The 22031-nt window shown below is 43.1% G+C and overlaps 1 protein-coding gene across 1 annotated transcript in view; it reads left to right on the top strand.

Moving 5' to 3' along the window:
- The first annotated feature begins 6858 nt into the window (after positions 1 to 6858).
- si:ch211-213a13.1 (uncharacterized) overlaps positions 6859 to 22031 on the top strand; it is a 53911-nt gene continuing 38738 nt past the window's right edge. The window contains exons 1-2 of the mRNA XM_067992316.1: positions 6859 to 6931; positions 14124 to 14468. Coding sequence (XP_067848417.1) covers positions 6883 to 6931; positions 14124 to 14468 — 394 coding nt within the window. The 5' untranslated portion in view covers positions 6859 to 6882. The remainder of the gene's footprint in view (positions 6932 to 14123; positions 14469 to 22031) is intronic.

Genomic DNA, 22031 nt, shown 5'->3' with positions numbered 1-22031 from the left:
CTCTCTCTCTCTCTTTCTTTCATTTGTCTTACTTTATCATTCCTCAATTGATGCCTTATAAAAAAATAAACGGGTACGTGAAACTCAGAAATAGGAATGCAAAATCATTTTTGTATAGGTGGCGGGTGTCAGTTTGGTTCAGCTAGTAACAAAACATAAATTCCCTTACTTGTCTGCCACCAAATACCATCAAGTCAGCAGGGAACCCAAGTGCCCTCCCAACCTCCCAGCTGATTTGCACAACTTTGCTGATTTACACATGCACAAATAACATTTCAGAGCAGACTTGGGCAACTTGTAAGAAGTTCCAAAATCTTAATTTGTGAGGGCTGCTTCTGACATGCTGAGATGGCTAAAGATATGCTGACAGTCAGCGTGAATCGCTGATAGTTGTCGCTGTGACATTATTGTTATTTACCTTTTTTTGACAGAGCGTGTCACATCAATGACTGACAGATGGCATCTACAATAAAATCATGTAATTTAAATTGTGATTTATTCACTGCATGTAACAAGAAAATATCACAGGTAGCATATATTATATACAGGACACTAGAGTCCAAAATACATTACAAGTCTTTAACATATCCAGAGATTAAAGGTGATAGAACCAAGAGTTGAAATATAGCAATTTATCTTTTAAAGTTTGTCTCTGTGAAGCATCTTGGGACTTTTTTTCTACCTTAAAGGCACTATATAAATGCAAGCTGTTGCTGTTGCTTTACTGTTTGTGATCAAAGCCCTGAAGCGTAATTCCCCGACTTGCTTGCAGTGTTGCTGAACTGCTGCCGGGCCAGCTCAGGACCTGTGTGTTCACAACTTTGCAGTTTTATAGCTGCACTGATTCACACATACTGAAAATCAGCAGAGTTCTGTGCATATATGAGTGCCGACAGTTTGTGTGGGGTTTCCCTCATGCACGTTGGCTGTCAACGTTTACACGTGTGCAGACGTCACAGATTCACACTTGCGCACAACAGTATTTCATGGCATTTTGGAGTAATTTGTAAAGATTCTGATTTTAAAGAGGCATCCCAGCATGCTGACAGGGCTGAACATTGCTGACTGTCGGTGTGAAAGACGGAAGTCAGAAGCCGGGAATCAGTGAAGCAAGAGGAGGCAATGAAGTTAAATGGATTAGCACCTCCATTCAAATAGAGGAGGGAGGAATTTTTGAAAACATTCATACAGTAACATCGCTATTAGTAATTTCTACCCTAAGATGTTAATATATCCCAGGGAGAAACTATGGTGACAGTTTTCATATGTAGCGTTAATCGGGCAGGCGGCAGGCAAGGTGTGCACTCCACCCACCCGAAGGAATTGGATTTGGGCCCATGCCACTTTCATGGACAGACCTAATTTAAATTGAATCAGTGAGCTGTTAGCGCTAATCGTGCTCTCCATTGGCAGCGTGCTGTTTGGGAAGATAGGAAATATGGCGGGGTGGCCATTACTTAAAGGCAGCCTGCAGCCCCTTGAAGGGGCGGGGCATTTTTCGATGATGGCTAGTGCACAGCGATTGTGTGGAGCAGCAGGCAGGATGACTTTGACCAGCACACCCAGGTTCTCGGATGCAGCAGTGGAGGTGAACATAGACCAAGTGAGCACCAGGGAGGAAGTTCTCTTTTCCAATGATGGGCAACCGGCATCGAGACAAATTAGTCAGTGGTGGCAAAGAATGTGAATGTCATCGGCATTGTCCCCAGGATCTGACTACAGTGCAGGAAAAAAATCGAAGGATCTGACCAGGACTACCAAAGTAAGATCCACTTTCACATCTATTGTATTCTCTGCTCAGGCCTGCACAACCCTACTTTAGCCCCAGCACCCATCAATCCTTCCATTCCCCGCTTCCCATGCCTCTCTTCAAGTCAGCATGAAGACTTCACTGTACCTCCTTTATGTTGCACTCACACCCTCAGCAGCAGGTGCTGCACTCATAACTATTTCTCCCTTTTGCAACTGGGACTCACAGGCCCGAGATACTGTAGGATACTGGCCACGAGCATCTCAAGCGCCCTTAACTGAGCCACAGCAGCCTTCCACTTCCCATTCTGAAGCCACTGGGGAAGCGCCTTGTGGGAGCACTAAAACAGGTAAGAAAGCACAAGATAGGCATTATGGGCTCATACCTGGGTGATTGCTAGTGATTATGCATTTGTTTAAGCCAGTAAAATGATAACCCTTATTGAAATCTTTGTGTGCAGAGTGTGCATCAGTAGCTGATGACCCTGCAATATTTGTTGATATGTATATCAATGTTAGCCTTTATTGAATTCAGTTTATTTGAGGTTGGAAAGACTGAGACAGATGTTGAACATGACTGATAATGATATTGAAACACTCTTCAGTGAGCTGCTGCCAAAAGCTCTGGCTGCAAGCAACTGTTGGAGCTCGGCCACTTCCTTACCATCCTCTATGTCATCAGTGCCTTCTTCCTCATCATGCTGAAGGTCTTTGCCCAGTGGTGGCTCTATGTGTTGCCCCCATTGCAGAGCGAAGTTATGCAACACACAGCAAACTACAATCATTTGGGACAATCTTTGTGGGCTGTATTGCAGGAAGACACTAGATCTGTCCAAGCATCAGAATCATTGCTTTAGGACTCCATTGGTCTGCTCAGTGATGGCTCTAGTAGATCCATGGATCAGATTCTTCTTTAGTTGGGCTGCCAAGCATGTGTTCCTGAGAGGAGTAATAAGCTAAGTGTGCAGAGGATAGCTTTTGTCCCCAAGCAACCATCCTCTCACTTGCTGTGCGGGGGCAAAGAGTCAGGGGTGGAGAATATAAAAGTACATTAATAGAGTGGAAGGCCTTGTGATTCACAAAGGTTATGTGAAGGAGCCAACGGGGTAACATGGATGCAGTCAGTGTTTCCCTGGACTTGAGAACAAGCCAGCAATGTGTGCAAACTCCAGATTCCTATCCTGCTCTTTCTAGATGTCCATGGGGAAAGTGATGCTTTAGCCAACATGGCATTTAATCTTGTGTCTGTGGCCCCTTGTTCTTGACCCCTCAACTACTGGAAACAATCTACCCCATCCCTTCCTTTCATAATTTGAAACACGTTATTGATATCCCCCGTGGTAGCCTGGAAAGGGCCAGAGGCAAAGAGGTGCTGGGCTGCAGCGACGTTGACCTTAACAGGCAATGCAGTGCTAGCTGTGGTTACTGGTTGTAGGTCTTGTTGTCGGAGGTGACACAATTCTGTTACAGCCTCCTTGGAGAAGCACAGCTGCCTTATACACTTTCAGAGAACTGTAGGTATGTGCTCCTGGGCCTAAACATTCTGTTGAGAGTGTGTAAGTGATCTTTTAAATGGTTCAGTCTTTAATGAAAAAGTCTAGGAGGTGTTTTAGTTCTTATAACGTTACAATGCTTCTCTTACATTGGGTAAGGATTCCTGTGAGCAGGCTTCCTTCTATTTGCTCTCCCTGCAGTACAGTCCAGTTTTCCCCTTCCTTCTGCTGTTCTCCCTCCTCCTCCTCCTTTGGCCTGAATGACCTCAATGAAGAAAAAGATGCGATGCTAGAATCCCTTTTAAGGTTCAGAACATCCTACAGCAACTACAAACACTTTGAAATCCCCTATGTACCAAAAGTCTACTACTTAACACAGCAAGAAGTCTCCCTTCTATCGTTTTACCAAAGAGCAACTGTGAATCCCTTTAAATGTCTCAGGAAATAGCAACCTCCCGATTTATACTGCCCACAGTTGTGCGTGGGATCAGGAGCTAACGGTAGCAATGGAGGCAGAGACACAAATGGCACTGGGGGTTGTAACTACGTTGTGTATTTATTAATGAGTCCTCTGGCTGTTTCCGGCAGGAGCTCCGGTCACCTACATCAACATCCGCCCCAAAATCAGAACAGGTGGACAATAAGTTGTAAGTCAGTGCCTCAATCCTACTTGCGATTTTGATTTGACTACCGCCTATTTTTAAGCAAAAGGGGCAGTGCTAACACAAAAAACATTCCCTAAGACTGCCAGCAGTAAAGTACTTGTGAGGTAACTGAGGTAACCAGTCTTACACATTAACATATCTAAATTATCAGATAAGAAATGCTCACATTGTGAAAAATGTCAAAAAATAAATGGTATGGGGCTTTCATTTTGCGACTATAATGGGTAATTATTTTCAAATGAATGGAAAAAGCAGTAACTTTGGTGGTGCATTGAGGTTATTCACAGTTATTATTTTGAAGAAGTTCCCAGTTGATAAAACAATACAACGAGGTACTTTCTTCATTTCTTCGCCATTAAAATGATTCACAATATTACACCTATGCTTGTGGTTGCTTAGCAACTAGTTTGTTGCTAAGTGAATAACTTAATTAGTGGTAGGAAGTGGATTGCTTTGTGGTTGGAACTTATGATAGGCTCATCCAGCAGCATTTAGGGTGGAACTCCCCAATATAACTTTAAGTAAGGTAATACCTACAGAATGTGCAAGCTATTAAGTTTTTCTTAATATAGCTATACAATAATAAAAATCAAAGTTTAATCATTATGTCAATACAACTTGGGAATTAAAAAAATACTAAGGATGGCCACCAAAACAATAATCAGCTGAAACGTGTCTTTTTAGTGGCCTAATTATCTCTCTCTCTTTTTTTAAATACTTTCCTTTCAATTTCTTGCTTCAGTTGCTGTTAAATTCTAGAAACCTTTACTCACCCTGCCATGAATTTGCTAAATTTCAACATGCCAAAATTCAGCCATAATGACTCAACATACTTTTTAAAACTTTCAAATAAATTCCTTTGTATTAGGGCTCATGGGATTGGGGGATTGGGCATAATATATTAGCATGGATTGAGGATTGGTTAACGGACAGAATGCAGAGGGTAGGAATAAACGGGTCATTTTCGGTTTGTAAGTAGTGGGGTGCCGCAAGGATCAGTGCTTGGGCCTCAGCTATTTACAATCTATATCAATGACTTGGATGAGGGGACCGAGTGTAACGTATCCAATATTGCTGATGATACAAAGCTAAGTGGGAAAGTAAGCTGTGAGGAGGTTGCAAAGAGGCTGCTAAGGGATATAGACAGGTTAAGTGATTGGACAAGAAGGTGGCAGATGGCGTATAAAGTGAGGAAATGTGAAATTATCCACTTTGGTAGGAAGAATAAAAAAGCACAATATTTTTTAAAAGGTGAGAGACTAGTAAATGTTGGTATTCAGAGGGATTTGGGTGTCCTTGTACATGAATCACAGAAACTTAACCTGCAGGTACAGCAAGCAATTAGGAAAACAAATGGTATGTTAGCCTTTATCGCAAGGGGGTTGGGTATTAGAGTAAGGAAGTCTTGCTGCAATTATATAGGGCTTTGGTGAGACCACACCTAGAGTACTGTGTACAGTTTTGGTCTCTTTACCTAAGGAAAGATATACTTGCCTTAGTGGGGATGCAACAAAGGTTCACTGGATTGATTCCTTGGATGAGAGAGTTGTCCTACGAGGAAATATTGAGTAGAATGGGCCTAAATTCTCTGGTGTTTATGATAATGAGAGGTGATCTCACTGAAATGTATAAAATTCTTAGAGGGTTTGACAGGGTAGACGCTGAGAGGTTCTTTTCCCTGGCTGGAGAGTCTAGAACGAGGGGTCATTGTCTCAGGATAAGAGGTCGGCCATTTAGGACTGAGATGAGGAGAAATTTCTTCACTCAGAGGCTTGTGAATCTTTAGAATTCTCTACTCCACTGTGGATGTTCAGTCGTTGAGTATATTCAAAACTAAGATTGATAGATTTTTGGACACTAAGGGAATCAAGGAATATGGGGATTGGGCGGGAAAGTGGAGTTGAGGTACAAGATCAGCTATGAACTTATTGAATGGCAAAGCAGGCTCGAGGGGCCGTACGGCCTACTCCTGCTCCTACTTTTTATGTTCTTATTTTGTATATATTTGCGTCTTTTGTTTAAATGTAAACCATATTTTTTTTAAAAATGAAATGATCATTTTAGCATTATCCATGATACCCGCCCCTACCAGTGGATAACAGAAATTGGTGAATAATTGAAGGTTCCTGAATTACATAAGAACATTTAGAAACGCTGGTTTCTAAAACTCTCCCAATCCTCAGGCTTACTACTCTTCTTGGCAACATTATAAGCCTCTTCTTATAACCTAATACTATCCTTAACTTCTTTGGTTAGCCACTAATGGATCACTTTTCCCATGGGGTTTTTATTTCTCAATGGAATGTATATTCGTTGAGAATTATGAAATATTTCTTTAAATGTTCACCATTGCTTATCTACCATCATATCTTTAAATCTAATTTCCCAATCAACCTTAGCCAACTCGCCCCTCATACCTGTGCAATTGGCTTTGTTTAAGTTTGTGACTCTAGTTGCAGACTTAAGTACGTCACTCTCAAACTCAATGTGAATTTAAGTCTTACACGCTACATCAGCAATACTGTGGGCAGGACAAGTAATGTAAAAATAGCATTAATTCAGTTTAATCCTTCTTGAGCAGTGAGGTCGATTTGGTATTAGACAAGAGGAAATTCATATTAGTGGGTTGTGCAATGAAGCAGCCACTTGTGCAAGGCTTTATTCTTTGAAATTTTGGTGGATAATCCAGAAGATGAACAACTGAAGCTTTGAAACTGGATGGATAGAAATAAGATGTAAAATGGTTAACATTTGTGAAAGTTGTACTTCAATTTGAAGTAAATATCATCTAAAAGGTGTAAATTAGGATAAGTGCGTGGGTGGTTTGGTGGTTAGCAGCAGATGTAATGATGACACCGGAGGTAACACCCATTTTATACTACCTTTCTGTAACATAACACTTACATTTGTAAAATTTACATAAAGTATAATGAGTCAAACAACGCTATGAAATACAACCGGTAGATACTGTCAAGATGGGTTTTATTCAGCATGCAACTGCTCTTTTGATTTTTTACATGAATGGTAAGTGTTTTATACGATTGGTTATATGTGTTTCCTATATTAAAATCACTAAGTAAAAGTAGAGAAAGATGCAAAAGTAAAACAATAATATATAGATAGTGCAAAAACTCTTGTCAAGGCTACATTGAGCAGAAATTGGAAAGGCACAATTATACTATTATCTTCTCATTATTGCAAAGTGGTTTCAGGTATGCATGAAGGTATAAGTGACAGGTCCCGATCTGACTCCCAAGTGCACTACAGAAGTGCTGTGGGATCATTTCCAATAGATATTGTCTCACATCAGACGTAATGCAAGTTCAGCACAGTGCAAAGCTACATTCTAAAAGTGCCCAGGCAGTCCATTGGACCACTTGGGTCATTTATAAACTGAGGGGTCATTTGGAAAGATAGGCCAGGTGGACCGAAGGTCTTCTCCTGCCCAAGACAACAACAACTTGCATTTATTTAGCACCTTAACATAGAAAAATATCCCAAGGCGCTTTACAGAGAAAATTAATGCCAGGTCAGAGAAGGAGATTAGGAGGGATGGCTAAAAGCTTGGTCAAGAGATGGGTTTTAATGAGGGTCTTAAAGGAAGAGGGGGAGGTGGAAGCACAAAGAAGCCTAGGGAGGGAATTCCAAAGATTGGGACCATAGTACTGAAGGCACAGCCACCAAATGGTGGGGTGAAGGCAGGGGAGATGCACTATTTATTCTAACATTATGCCACTATGTGCGTATGTTAGTGTTAACTGGTTGACGCTGACTCCTATACTCTTCTAATATTAAAAACTAGCTGCCCAGAGAATGGAGCTCTGCATATGCCTTCAAGCGCACATGCACAATGTGAGGTTCAGCCGGCAGTTTTGCTTGGGTCTTCCAGCTGAACATCACACTCTACAGATACTGGTCTGAGACCGGTATCTGGAATATAACTAGCAAAAGAATGGATGTGTGAGAAATATACAGAGAGAGTTGCTCTCATTGTGATAATCTTTTCATCAATCAGATCAGCTTTTAATCTCTATAAACCCATACATGCTGTTTTTTGTGTTGTAGGATGATGCTTTCTAGGGCTGGAAAATATACCTGAATAAATGCATTGCACAAATTCTATAGTATTTAATGCAAAATGGCTGCATGCACTGGAGTGATTTAAGGACGGTAATCTTCTCTGGGGTTCAAATGAAAGCTGTAATCTGCTCATACTTTATGACATTATCTGAGCCCCTCAAGTAGATTAGTCTCTGGAAATAAACCCCAGTACCCGTCATTCTCTTTACAGTTGCAATTATAAAGTGATTTCGTATCATGATATGTGATAGAATCAAATGACCACCTACAAACTAATTCTTCTAAAAATAAATTCATTATTGTCAAATAAAGAATGATAAATTCCACTGTGAGCCTGTGTAAATAATCTGAAGAATGTGACGTTATAAAACAAGTTACTGCAAAGCTAACACGTACCAGGCATTGAAGAGGAAGAGGCCCCTGAAAGGTAAGTGAAACATTATTTTTTTGTCGGCTGTCCGGGCGCCATAAGAATAACGAGAGTTGTTTCATTCTGAGCTACACCCCACCCTCCAACCCTCCATGATTGGTCCCCCCCGGACCTACCATCTTGCTGACCGGGTTAACCTTTGACTACCCAATATTGTGCGCCCAGAGCTGCTGAGTTGCAGTACACCGCCTGTTTGATGCATGCAGCTCGCCTGCAGCATGGCAATGAGGCCCAAACTAGATTTGGTTTGGGTCTCACGCCGGCACGAAAGGGCAGGTAGAGGAGCCACATTACCGACTTTGCTCCTGTTTTGGGTGGAAGTCGAATTTCTCCCCCTATGTTTAATGCCTCCACATTGGGTATTCTGCCTCTTCAGTCTCATCCATCACTTCTTCTCTACCCACCCCGTACAGCCTCTGCAAAGGCTGGAAATGTTTTACAATCATTTTTGGGGCATTAAAAAGGTTGTCACACGTTTTATCCTCACATGCGGCCACTTCCCTTTAAGTGGCCGCATTCTATTTAATTTTGAGCTGCAGCCCTTTAGGTGCTATGCGCGTGCATGATTCCCACCCCTCTCACATAGAATCAGTGGCACTGGAAGCTTACTAAAATGCTATTCATGGGCAATATCCATTCAGTCTAGCTCCCCGTTGTTCTAGCATGTATAATGGCCTGAACAATGGGATCTTGGCAGCTTTTTAGCTGGGATTCTGAAGCAGTTGAGGGTAGCTGGAAAGAGACATTGCCCATGAGGTTCCGTGATTACACCAATGCAGATGGAACCTGGTGAGATGAGGCCCTGTATTGGCTTTGCCACCATCTTTTCTCTCACTAGTTCCAGCAGCAGCAGTTTTGCATCTGAACAGATTGTGAAACCTTGTGCCTTTAAGAATACGAGCACATTGGCTTTTTATCCTTTTGTTATTACTAAGAGCTGTGCAATTAATGAATTTAATTCATTTTTCTTGGGATTGAGCTTTCTTGGCTTTAAAAGAGTCCTTAAAATCTGCTAAATTAAAATCCTCATAAAATGGCAGGATTTATAACATTGTACAGATGTTTGCTGCCAGTCAGTGTTGAATCTGAAAAGCTTTTGAATGAGTGCTAAAGCCTGATACAGTGTTAGTTCTAGTCTGGATTTTAATTAGTCAAATGTTCACATGTACTGGCAGAGTTCTGATTGCCATCACAACTGAAGCATTTTCACCCTTTCTGGTCAGATACAAAGGAACAATGGTAGTGTAGTGGTCAATGACAAAGTTGCCCAATTTATTTTATCAGTTAAGGAAGTCACCCACCCTGTATCAAGTCCTAGCTGTATTTATTTCAACTTTCTAACATAAGAGTTCCCTTAAGATCTTTCAGCAATAACATCAAATCCTACTAAAGACATTTTAGATCAGCATTTCAGTCCTTTGTTATTTAAAATTAGTACTCTGCTAAATTATTAATTATATATATTTTTAAAAGTCTAAGGCATTATTTTAGAATTTTATGACTGGCAAACTAACAAGTAAAATTGTGCAATTTTCTAAAACTGACTTCTAATTTCACTTATAATTAGATATATTTTTGCTCTGGTTAAACCCCAAGCTACCATTTTGTGTAAGTAGACTAACATGATGCAACTGTGGACTCTTACCTGCTTATAGCCCAAGATGTTCCCCAGGCAACATTTTGTACTGTCACAGGTGTGAGAAACTCGCCAGGGTTGATAATGAAATGCTTGGTACCATAGTGTTGATCTGCATTGGACACAGGCAACCTGCATCATCAGGCACCGAGGCCTGTGATCTGCTGTACACCCGTTATGCATAGAGTGGGATAATGCAATGAGGAAGTGCCGGTAGCACTGAGGGCTTGTACTCGGCTCATTAAGCCCTTAGAATAATGTTATTACAGTTCTCGTCCCATAATACATTCTTATCACCTGAACAGCACTGCTGGAGCCCAGCTCCCAAATAAAATGGGAGCTGGAAGATTTTTTTTTATTCGTTCATGGGATGTGGGCGTCGCTGGTGAGGCCAGCATTTATTGCCCATCCCTAATTGCCCTCGAGAAGGTGGTGGTGAGCCGCCTTCTTGAACCGCTGCAGTCCGTGTGGTGACGGTTCTCCCACAGTGCTGTTAGGAAGGGAGTTCCAGGATTTTGACCCAGCGACAATGAAGGAACGGCGATATATTTCCAAGTCGGGATGGTGTGTGACTTGAAGGGGAACGTGCAGGTGGTGTTGTTCCCATGTGCCTGCTGCTCTTGTCCTTCCAGGTGGTAGAGGTCGCGGGTTTGGGAGGTGCTGTCGAAGAAGCCTTGGCGAGTTGCTGCAGTGCATCCTGTGGATGGTACACATTGCAGCCACAGTGCGCCGGTGGTGAAGGGAGTGAATGTTTAGGGTGGTGGATGGGGTGCCAATCAAGCGGGCTGCTTTATCCCATTGATTAGCCCATTGAGCCTTGTTGGTTCCTGTTAATGAAAGAGGAGCTTTCTTGGTAGTTGGAACTAGCTGCATGTTGATCTAATAATTATTTATTTCATTGTGTCCTTGGGTTTCACTACTACAGCTAGTCACAAGTTTGTAAAGCTGCACCCCATTTGCCATCTGTAGGTCCTGAGCAGAACCTATGGGTATTTGGCTGGCCATCCCTTTCTATCTGGTGCTTTTGGGGGAAGAAAGGCATGTTCATTGGAGTCATACAGCACAAGCCAGCTTAGGTGTCCAAGTTGATTATAAACTGGTGCACTTTAACAACCTTCCCTGCAAAGTGCCATAAAACAAATGGGGAAAAAGTAAACCTGCCTCTACCAGTGGCAAAAGAGGACTGGCAACTTATGTGAGTTTGTGAACACACGTTCTCCCTACTTCACTCCTGAGTGCAACTTGCTGATAGAAGTGGGAGTTGCATTCCCAGCCCACTCACTAATATCCTCTAGCCCTACAACCTTCCAAGAACTCTATATTCCTGCAACTCAGGCATCTTGTGCACCCTCCACTTCCTTCACCCCACCATTGACAGCCGTGCCTTCAGCCATCTGGAATTCCATCCCTGAATGTCTCCGCCTCTCCACCTCTCCCTCCTCCTTTAAGACCCTCCTTAGAACCTACCTCTTTAACCAAGCTTTTGGTCACCCATCCTAATGTCTCCTTCTTTATCTGGATGGCAATTTTTGTCTGATTATGCTCCTGTGAAGCACCTTGGGACATTTTCCTACTTTAAAGGCACTATAGAAATGCAAATTGTTGTTGTTGTTGGAACATGCTAATGAGCTGATATGTGAATTACAGCAGGGTCAGTGATGCACCTGGTGCTGTCCCGCCCTGCCATTGTAAAAATGGTTCTGCAGGCCCCAAGTAAAATTAAGGGCCAATTATTCTCTATACAGAAATCTTTCCTCATTGTGTGACAGGATGGGTAAAATTCAACTTCAGTAGGGATCAGCCACTTGTGCACACCACCCAATTTTCCTTTGTATTGAAAATCGTGTGGGGTGTATGACAAGCGGATGATCCATTACCACTCGTTTTGTGCCCCACTGAAGTTGAATTTTGCCCCCAATATCTCAATTTCTTTGTTTTGTAAATGAACTTTGAAAGGTTTTATTGCTAAAGGGTCAGTCAGAAAGACTATGGGCCCGATATTAGGAGGGAGGCGGGTTGCCAGTGGGGGGGTCGACTGGGCGCGTGGGTAACCTGCCCAGTAAAATCGGTGGGTTCCCCACGTGATCGTAAGTAAATTGAAGCCACTTACCTTGGCTTCCGGGTTTCGTGCTGGAAAGCTGCGCAGCGGGCGGACTGCGCACCCGCATCATAGGCTGTCAGCTGGAGGAGCCCTATTTAAAGGGGCAGTCCCCCACTGACTGATGTTGCGGAAAGGAGCCAAAATTACAGCATTGAGCAGCCCCTGGGGAAGGCTGCTCCCAGGTTTAATGATGCCTCACTCCAGGTCTTACTGGATAGGGTGTGGAGGAGGGTGAGCAGGAGGGGGAGGACATAGATCTTCTCCCCAGCAGACGGGAGGAAGTGGCCTGCCTCTGCCACCACGAAGGCCTGGCTCGCGGTGGCAGAGGAGGTCACCAGCACCACCAACATATCACGCACCTGCATACAGTGCAGGAGGCACTTCAATGACCTAAGTAGGTCAGCCGAAGTGAGTACACTTACTCATTCCCCTACACTCCGTCTGCCACACCACCGCCCCCACCCCACATCTCCTTCTGCACTGCCAACACTACTCTGTCACATCACTCCTCACACCCACTCAAAGCTCATCCTCATCTTACCTGCACTTACTCACCTCGCCAGTACTCATCCCACCACTACCACTTAACCCAATCCTCATACAATCTCATGGCTCTGTCTCATACTCACCCTCTCGTGCATCTCTTTCACAGTCAGCCTCACCCCACCTGCCACTACCTGTGCTGAAGCCACAGGGCATGCATCACATATGTGTAGTAGGAAGCGTAAGGCAAACATGTCGTGAGCATGAAGGGGATGCACGAGGATGTTTGATGGTTTGTCATGGTTTTTAAATATATTTGATTTCTGATCAACTCACATTACATATTATATTGTCACCACTACTGCCACGTCTTGGCCATTCTTGACTGGCTTGTGCAATAATGCCCTTTCATGAAGTTCTCCATGAACACCCTTGATGCCACCCATTGGGTCACTCTACAGTGGGTGTATGTGTAGTTGCACGACTACTTTGTGCAGGTGCCTGTTGCGCAGCACTGTGTTGTGTAGCTCCACGTGGCGGAGGTGGACGGCATACCTGGCGAGGCTGGTGATGTTGCTCATCCTCCAATGGAGTGATGAATGCAGCAATGGACCCTCCCCCCCCCCATCCTGACTGTGTGAATGTGAGGGGGTCCACAAAGTAGGTAAATGTGTTTGGACAGCAGAGTTTAGGGTATGATTTAATAATTTTGGGTGTGGAGACAACGGTGTGGCAGGTAAAACTTTGTCTGAGGTGACAGAGTGCCCTGCTGCAATGAATGAGGGTTTACCCTGCACTTGTTAAATGGACCTTTGCAGCTGCCACTGGCTGCTGGCTGCAACATATCTGTTTAAACAGGAAGTGTTCCCCCAGCATGGGAAACATGCTCTGCGTAGTCCAAATTCCGAATCCTCCTAAAATCTCCAACTAATGAGGTCTGTAAATGATCTTAAGTGGGAACTCGCCGGGGGCTGCGCGCGCACCGACTCGCGTCATTGGGGAACCCGGACGTGGGCGGGTTGGAGCCGGGCTCTGGACCCGTTCCGGCAATCCCCAATTTTAGGAGCCCCCCCCGCCACAAATGCACCCGCTCGGCCATCCGAAAATTGATCCCTATACCTCAGAGATACACACAAAGGTGCGATTAACAAAATCTATGCTTTGTTTATAGTTAAAATTCCAAAACAATCACTGTTTCCAGGTCAGATGCTGTATGGATTAAATACAGAGTAAATCTCCCTGCCCAAACAGTTCACTTATGTTAATCTCAGAACAACACCAACTACTGCACCAGGATGAATGTTTCCAGTGCCCATGGACGCCATTTTGGTGGCCTTTTTGAGATTGCCAATTTGTTGCAAGTTATGGATATTTTTGCACTGTGGAGCAACAAGTACTAAGGAGGTGGTGGAAATGACTCAATTCACATGTGGTCCTTAACTCTGAATCCAACAATACCTAATTATTGCTGTTATGTTTGATCCAGGTTTACTCACTGTTCTTTCATGTGTGAACGAGTCAAGCAGAAATGCAACTCTTGGAGAAGACATCGTCCTGAATCCAAACTACACAGATTGTGAAACATGTTCAGTTGAATGGACATTTTCTTTGAACTCAACGAATCGCCGCATTTCTTCTTATATCAAAGCCAAAGAGTCGACTTCTGAAGCTATCTTTGGTGTATTTAAACGCAGTGTGATTATTCAAAAGAATGGCCTTTATTTACGGCTTCCATCTGTTCAGTTTAATGACACAGGAAAATATACCCGAACTTTGATAGCATTGAATGGAATGGAAACTTGTGTAAGCATACTTCTAAATGTACATGGAGGTAAGAACTGAGTACTGTGCTGGAAACTCTGAATCTACATAATATTTAAGGGCTTATTTTCACAAAGTAACAGTTGTTTTTATAATCAGCGCTTGTTTGGCAAATTGAGGTCTATGAAAATAACTGTGAAGCTAAAGGATTGCTCTGTCTAAAAAATATTTAGGGGGCAAATTTTCTCAGGGCTTCTCCTGTTCTGCCACCAGTAAGTTTGGTTCTGCTAAACTTCCACCAAAGTTATAGTCGCGAAACGGAAGAAGCCCCAAGGAAATTCATTCCCCTAAGCGTATTATTATTAGTCCATTCTGTAACTTACTCACTCTCCTTCTTTAGGTCATTTCCAAACCATATGCTATTTCCTGGCTAAGAAGGTCGCCAGTTGATCTGTCCCTGGACCTTTCACATTGCTGCTCCCCCATCACTTGTTAGAAGGTGCATGAGAGCAGTGCAGGTTGACTCATCTTCCAAAATATCTTTGCCTTCTGCGTACATTGGGAACTCCCCACATAGAAAATCTAGGTCACAATGCATAAGCATACTAGGCTACAAGTGTTTGATAGAGACATGAAGACTAACACTTTGACAGTGGTTAAAATGGTTTGTAATGATCTAGTGCAGCATCTAGCCATTAACAACATTAACAACCAAGTCTGTTGTATCTGAGTCCTTGTTTGCTGCTTCTTTTCACAGCTGCCCTGAATCTTGCTTATCTCTCCCTGACTGCCCCATTGTCCAAGTCTTACACTTCTCTCCCTGCATATTAGGTCCTGTGTTTCTCTCTCCACCCTTAGTGCCTCTGTCCCCATCAACCTTGTGCTCGCTGCCAGAGTTCCTGATTTTGCGTAACTTTGTAAGGCTCGATGCAGTGATTTTTAGTTTTGGTCCACTAATACACTTGTAACAATACCACTCAACATTCTGAAAAGAAGTTAAGTGGGAAAATTTCCTCAGGGCTTCTCCTGCTCCACTGCTGTAACTTTGGTGGAAGTTCAGCAGAATCCCCACATTATGTGTGTAAACAGAGTCCCACCCAACTTCCGTCAGTAATACAGTGGTGGAATGTGGGATATGCCCTGAGAAAACTCCCCCCCACCAATCTAGTAATGTATCTTCAGAGATGAAAATGGAGCTTTCTCTAAATTTCATCCAAGCACTTGAGTCCCCAATGTTGCTTGTTTGAAAAATAAATATGCATTTTTTAGAAAAAGCTGTGTTAATGCTTGTTAGGGTACATATTTATGTATTTTCAGGGATACAGTCTCTGTGACCATGGTGAATTATCCCTCCTCTTAAAACTTACTCTTGGCTGCAAACCTTTTCTTTTTCATTTTCTTTGGAAAAAGCATTTAGTGATATTTTTACAACATGATCATTACATTTATTCAAACAACCAACATTGCACATTAGAATTTGAAAACGATTGCTAACCTGTCTGTCTCTGATGTCATCCACAGAATTTTTACAGCATTGGGCCGGAATTTGCTGTCAAAATAATGGTGAGGCTAACGGCACTCACCGTTATTTATGCACAAATCACACAGCAACTTCAGGTGAGGGCAGATGCGCAGTTAAACGCGGAAATCCAAAAGTTGCTGTCCGAGATGCACTGCTCCGCCGTTAGATTCACGAAAATGGCATCTCGCCATCTGATTCACCATTCGAATGCATTGAACAGTGTGAAGTTGCTGTATTTGGTAGATATGAACTAAACTCACCACTGAAAGTTAGGACTTGCCCATTTCTGTCTAAGTACCCTTTTAACAGCGTGATAAGACTTAATTACTGCCAGTCAACCTCTCTGGCATTGAAAATTAACTATTACAAGTATGGAGTCTCATTCCTTCAAGTTTTAATTGTTGTTGGACATTTAAAAAAAAGTTAAAATTAATTTTTATTTACTTTTTCTTTCTGTCGCTTTATCTCTCTCTCTCTCTTAATCCAACCTTTCTTTCTCTCTCTTTCTTTCTCTTTCTGTACCTGATTTGACATTGAATTCACCCATTGTAACTTACACTTCCTTGTTCAGCCCTTAAGGTGTTCATTTAACAATCCTTTAATCTGATTGGTTAAGGAGATACACAGTTGCTTGCCCTGATCACTCAGATCCCAGATGCCCTGTAGAGGGCGTCGCACCGTTTCCCTCACCCACTTACAGCAACTTGCAGTGCAAAATATCATGGCGATTAAACGAGCAAGGGTAAGTCTAACTAACGGTGGGCGCTGTTCGTTGTCCGGGTACAGCAAATTCTGGGCCCATAAATTTTTGTGTCTTAAACAAAAGCAAAATACTGCAGATGCTGGAAATCTGAAATAAAAATAGAAAATTCTGGAAATACTCAGCAAATCAGGCAGCATCTGTGGAGAGAGAAACAGAGTTAACGTTTCAGGTCAAAGACCTTTTGTCAGAACTGGAAGAAGAAAAGATTTAACAGTTTTTAAGCAAGTACAAAGCCAGGAAAAGGGAGGGGGTAAGGGGAGGGATGGAAAGAACAAAAGGGAAGGTCTGTGATAGGGTGGAGAGCAGGATTAAATAACAAAAGGGATGATGGTGCAAGGCAAGGAGGGTGATAACGGGACAAGTAAAAAAACAAAAGATGGGTCTAGAGGAGCTGTAAATGGAACATCAGGACCATTACTTGCATCTGCTGTCCGAAGAAATGGGAGCAGTGGTTATATCTGAAGTTATTGAAATCAATGTTGAGTCCAGAAGGTTGTAAAGTGCCTAATCAAAAGATGAGGTGATGTTCCTTGAGCTTCTGTTGAGCTTCATTGGAACAGTGTAAGAGGCCGAGGGCAGAGCGGTCAGAGTGCGAGCGGGACGGAGAATTAAAATGACAAGTGACCGGAAGCTCAGGGTCACCGCTTGCCGACTGAACGGAACTGTTCAGCAAAGTGATCACCTATCTCCCTTTGAACGTGCAGCACTCCATTCTCTCAGGTCCAACCCTGACATTGTCATTAAACTCGCTGACAAAGGCAGTGCTGTTGTTGATTGGCGAACAGACCTCTACCTTGTGGAGGCTGAACATCAACTCTCTGACACCTTCTTCTAGCTTCCCGTGAACCATGACCCCACCACCAAACATCAAGCCATCATTTCCCAGCCTGTCACTGACCTCATCTCCTCTGGAGATCTTCCCCCATGGCCTCCAACTTTATAGTCTCCCAACCCTGCAGAGCCCGCTTCTACCTCCTTCCCAAGATCCACAAACCCGGTAGACCCATTGCTTCAGCCTGTTCTTGCTCCACGGAACTTATTTATTCCTATCTTGACTCTATCTTTTCTCCCCTTGTCCAGTATCTTCCGACTTACATCCGCGACTCTTCCGACGCCATCCACCACTTTAACAGTTTCCCGCTTCCTGGTCCTAACTGTCTTTTTTTCACCATGGACGTCCTATCTCTCTACACCTCCATCCCCCATCAGGATGGTCTGCTTCTTCCTTGATCGGAGGCTCAATCAGTCCCCATCCACCACCAACCTCCTCCACCTGGCTGAACTTATTCTTACATTGAACAACGTCTCCTTTTACTCCACTCACTTCCTCCAAATAAAAGTTGTTGCTATGGGAATCCGTATGGGTCCTAGCTTTGCCTGCCTTTTCATGGTCCATCTCCGACTCTTCCCTTCCCTTCCTCGACTTCTCTATCTCCACTCCTGGGGATAGGCTGTCAACCAATATCTATTATAAGCCCATCGACTCCCACATCTACCTTGATTACACTTGCTCTCATCCCGTTTCCTGTAAGGATTCTATTCCATTCTCCCAGTTTCTCTGTCTCCATTGAATCTGTTCTGACGATGCCACCTTCCACACCAGTGCTTCTGATATGTCTTCATTTTTCCTCAACCGAGGATTCCCCCCACTGTACTGGACAGGGCCCTTGACTGTGTCCATCCCATTTCCTGCACTTTGCCCTCATTCCTTCCCCTCCTTCCCAGAACCACGATAGGGTTCTCACCTTGTCCTCACCTTCCACCTCACCAGCCTTCACATTCAACAGATCATCCTCCGCCATTTCTGCCACCTCCAGCACGATGCCACCACCAAACACACAAGAACTTAAGAACGTTAGAACCAGAAGCAGGAGTAGGCCATGCAGCCCCTCAAGCCTGCTGCGCCATTCAATCAGATCATGGCTGATCTTTTACCTCAACTCCACTTTCCCGCCCTATCCCCATATCCCTTGATTCCCTTAGTGTCCAAAAATTTCCATTCTCCTCCCTTTTCAGCATTCCGAAGGGACCATTCCCTCCATGATACCTTGGCCACTCTTCCATCACCCTCAACACCCATTCCCCTTCCCACACCACCTTCTTGTGCAAGCGCAGGAGATGCAATCCCTGTCCTTTCACCTCTTCCCTTCTTACCATCCAGGGCCCCAAACTCTACTACCAGGTGAAATAGTGATTTACTTGTACTTCTTTCAATTTAAAATACTGTATTCGCTGCTCATGATGCAGTGTCCTCTACATTGGGGAGACCAAATGCAGATTGGGCGATCGCTTTGCTGAACACCTCCGTTCAATCCGCAAGTGTGACCCTGAGCTTCCGGTCGCTTGCCATTTTAATTCCCCGTCCCACTCCCACTCTGACCACTCAGCCTCTTACACTGTTCCAATGAAGCTCACGTAAGCTCGAGGAACAGCACCACATCTTTCGTTTAGACACTTTACAACCTTCCGCACACAACACTGATTTTAATAACTTCAGATCATAACCACTGCTCCCATTTTTTCAGACAGCAGGAGTTGGTAATGGATCTGCTGCTGCCATTTACAGCTCCTCTTGATCTATCTTTTGTTTCTTTACTTGTCCCATTACCACCCTCCTTGCCTTGCACCATCTTCTTTTTGTTCTTTCCTCCCCTCCTCTTTCCACCCCCCACCCCCCCTTTCCCGGGCTCTGTACCTGCTTAAAAACTGTTAAATCTTTTCTTCTTCCACTTCTGATGAAAGGTCATCGACCTGAAATGTTAACTTTATTCCTCTCTCCACAGATGCTGCCTGACCTGCTGAGTATTTCCAGCATTTTCTGTTTTTATTTTTGTGTCTTATTTGTTTCAAAATTTCTCCTGAACTACATGCACTATTAAACAAAACAAAGTCACTATTGGACAGCTCAAACTGTGCAGCACAATGTCGCTTTTCACTGCTTTTCTCTGTTATTTAAAATTTCAGATATATGTGCATTGAATAAAGTAAACAGCCTTTCTCACTGATCTTACAGCTCTCGGCATCATTAGCAAGATAGACTGATCTTTGTTTTCAGCATTCTAATTGTGGCATTTGGAAAAAAAATAATCTGATCTAATACACGTTGGAGGCTTAATTCCCTTATAATATGATGTTATTTTCTGGTAATCAACAGCAAATTATCGTTCCATAAACTGCAGTAATTATTTCATGATCATTCATTCTTCATTCTTCAATGAGGATCTCATCACACATCAATTGCACAGAGCGAATCCACCAGCACCAGAATAAAAAACAAAAATGAAATTAAACTGCTCTCACAAGTACCTCTCCTAATGCGTCCGTCGGGTAAATATATCATGCATCCTAAATATCCATATCTGGCCAGCTTCAGGAAAAAGAGAGGAAGCATCACACAAGCTTGGAAAGTTCCAGATTCCCTCTCCAGTCTGTTCTGGGATATCTCATCATCCATCCGGTCAATGCTGGGGCAACTCCATTGGCCTGAGTGTCCTTGAGGAGGGATGAGGAAATAAAAATAGCCACAGGGGTATAAATTCATGATATGCAGTTATGCAAAATGGGCGATAGCAAAACAGCAGCTCGTTTTTCCATTAGAAAAGAAAATGGGGCGGAGCGCAAAATAGGCTACCGACTCTCTGTCACCCATTTTGCGCTCCCGATCAAGACAAATTTATATCCCATAGTTCCCACTCGACCCGCTACAGAGATCCCCCCTGGGAATACATTAGGTGGGCATTAGAGTGCTAATTGTATCCATGTTATTTATATCAATTAGTGTTAATTGTATTCAGGTGGTGCGTATCAATTGGGAACTCTCTTGTATCCATTTATATGAGAGCTTATCTAGGGGGTGCACAGTGGGTAATGTGGATCTCTGTGAATAAAGGCTTGGAAGCAACTGAAGACCAGACTCTAGTATTCTATCATTCATCGCCTGACTATCCAATTTATTACATAAAGGAGATAAGATCAAGCTTGAAGGAGATCTACAGTCATATAATCTACTGACACTCATCTTGGGCTTTAGATGACAGTTATGAACTGCCTGAATTTCACTCTTGTAGTTAATGATTTCATCAGAACTCATCAGTGAGATCCCTGTCTGCTGACCACACCCGATTATCCTTTATTCTGTATTTAATACTGCTTTAGAATTGCAGATTATTTGACCTGGTGTGAATCATATTGTTCCGTACTGTCCTCTATCAAAATGGCTTCTCAGAGTCTTCAACCAAAGTGATTGCACTTTGATCGCTCCATTAACTTTCTAAATGGTAAAAAGTTAAAAACAGTGGATGTCCAAAGGGACCTAGGGGTTCAGGTACATAGATCATTGAAGTGTCCTGAACAGGTGCAGAAAATAATCAAGAAGGCAAATGGAATGCTGGCCTTTATATCTAGAGGACTAGAGTACAAGGGGGCAGAAGTTACACTGCAGCTACACAAAACCCTGGTTAGACCGCACCTGGAGTACTGTGAGCAGTTCTGGGCCCCGCACCTTCGGAAGGACATATCCTCCTTGGAGGGAGTGCAGCGTAGGTTTACTAGAATGATACCCGGACTTCAAGGGTTAAGTCACGAGGAGAGATTACACAAATTGGGATTGTATTCTCTAGAGTTTCGAAGGTTAAGGGGTGATCTGATCGAAGTTTATAAGATATTAAGGGGAATACATAGGGTGGATAGAGAGAAACTATTTCCGCTGGTTGGGGATTTTAGGAGTAGGGGGCACAGTCTAAAAATTAGAGCCAGACCTTTCAGGAGCGAGATTAGAAAACATTTCTACACACAAAGGGTGGTAGAAGTTTGGAACTCTCTTCCGCAAACGGCAATTGATATTAGCTCAATTGCTAAATTTAAATCTGAGATAGATAGCTTTTTGGCAATCAAAGGTATTAAGGGATATGGGCCAAAGGTGGGTATATGGAGTTAGATCACATTTCAGCCATGATCTTATCAAATGGCGGAGCAGGCACGAGGGGCTGAATGGCCTACTCCTGTTCCTATGTTCCTATGTTCCTAACACTGGCTTAATTTTAATAAGACTTTCTATTATATGTTAAAAATGCTCAGTGGATTACGGTGGCTCAGTGGTTTTGAAGAATAGAGAGACATGAATGTAAGTTCACAGAATATTAAACGCAGCACCTCAGGTTGATAAGACTAAAAAAAGCTAACAGAATTTTGGGTTTTATCTCAAGAGATGTAGAATATAAAAGCTAAGAGGTAATGATGAGCCTATATTAAACCTTATTAGGACCTCAGTTAGAGTACTGTGTGCAGCATTGGGCTCCACACTATAGGAAGGATATTGAGGTTTTGGAGAGGGAACAATGTAGATTCAC

Source organism: Heptranchias perlo, chromosome 11 (assembly GCF_035084215.1).
Source record: "Heptranchias perlo isolate sHepPer1 chromosome 11, sHepPer1.hap1, whole genome shotgun sequence".
In the NCBI taxonomy this organism is placed as follows: domain Eukaryota; kingdom Metazoa; phylum Chordata; class Chondrichthyes; order Hexanchiformes; family Hexanchidae; genus Heptranchias; species Heptranchias perlo.
This window is presented reverse-complemented; position numbering and strand designations above follow the sequence as displayed.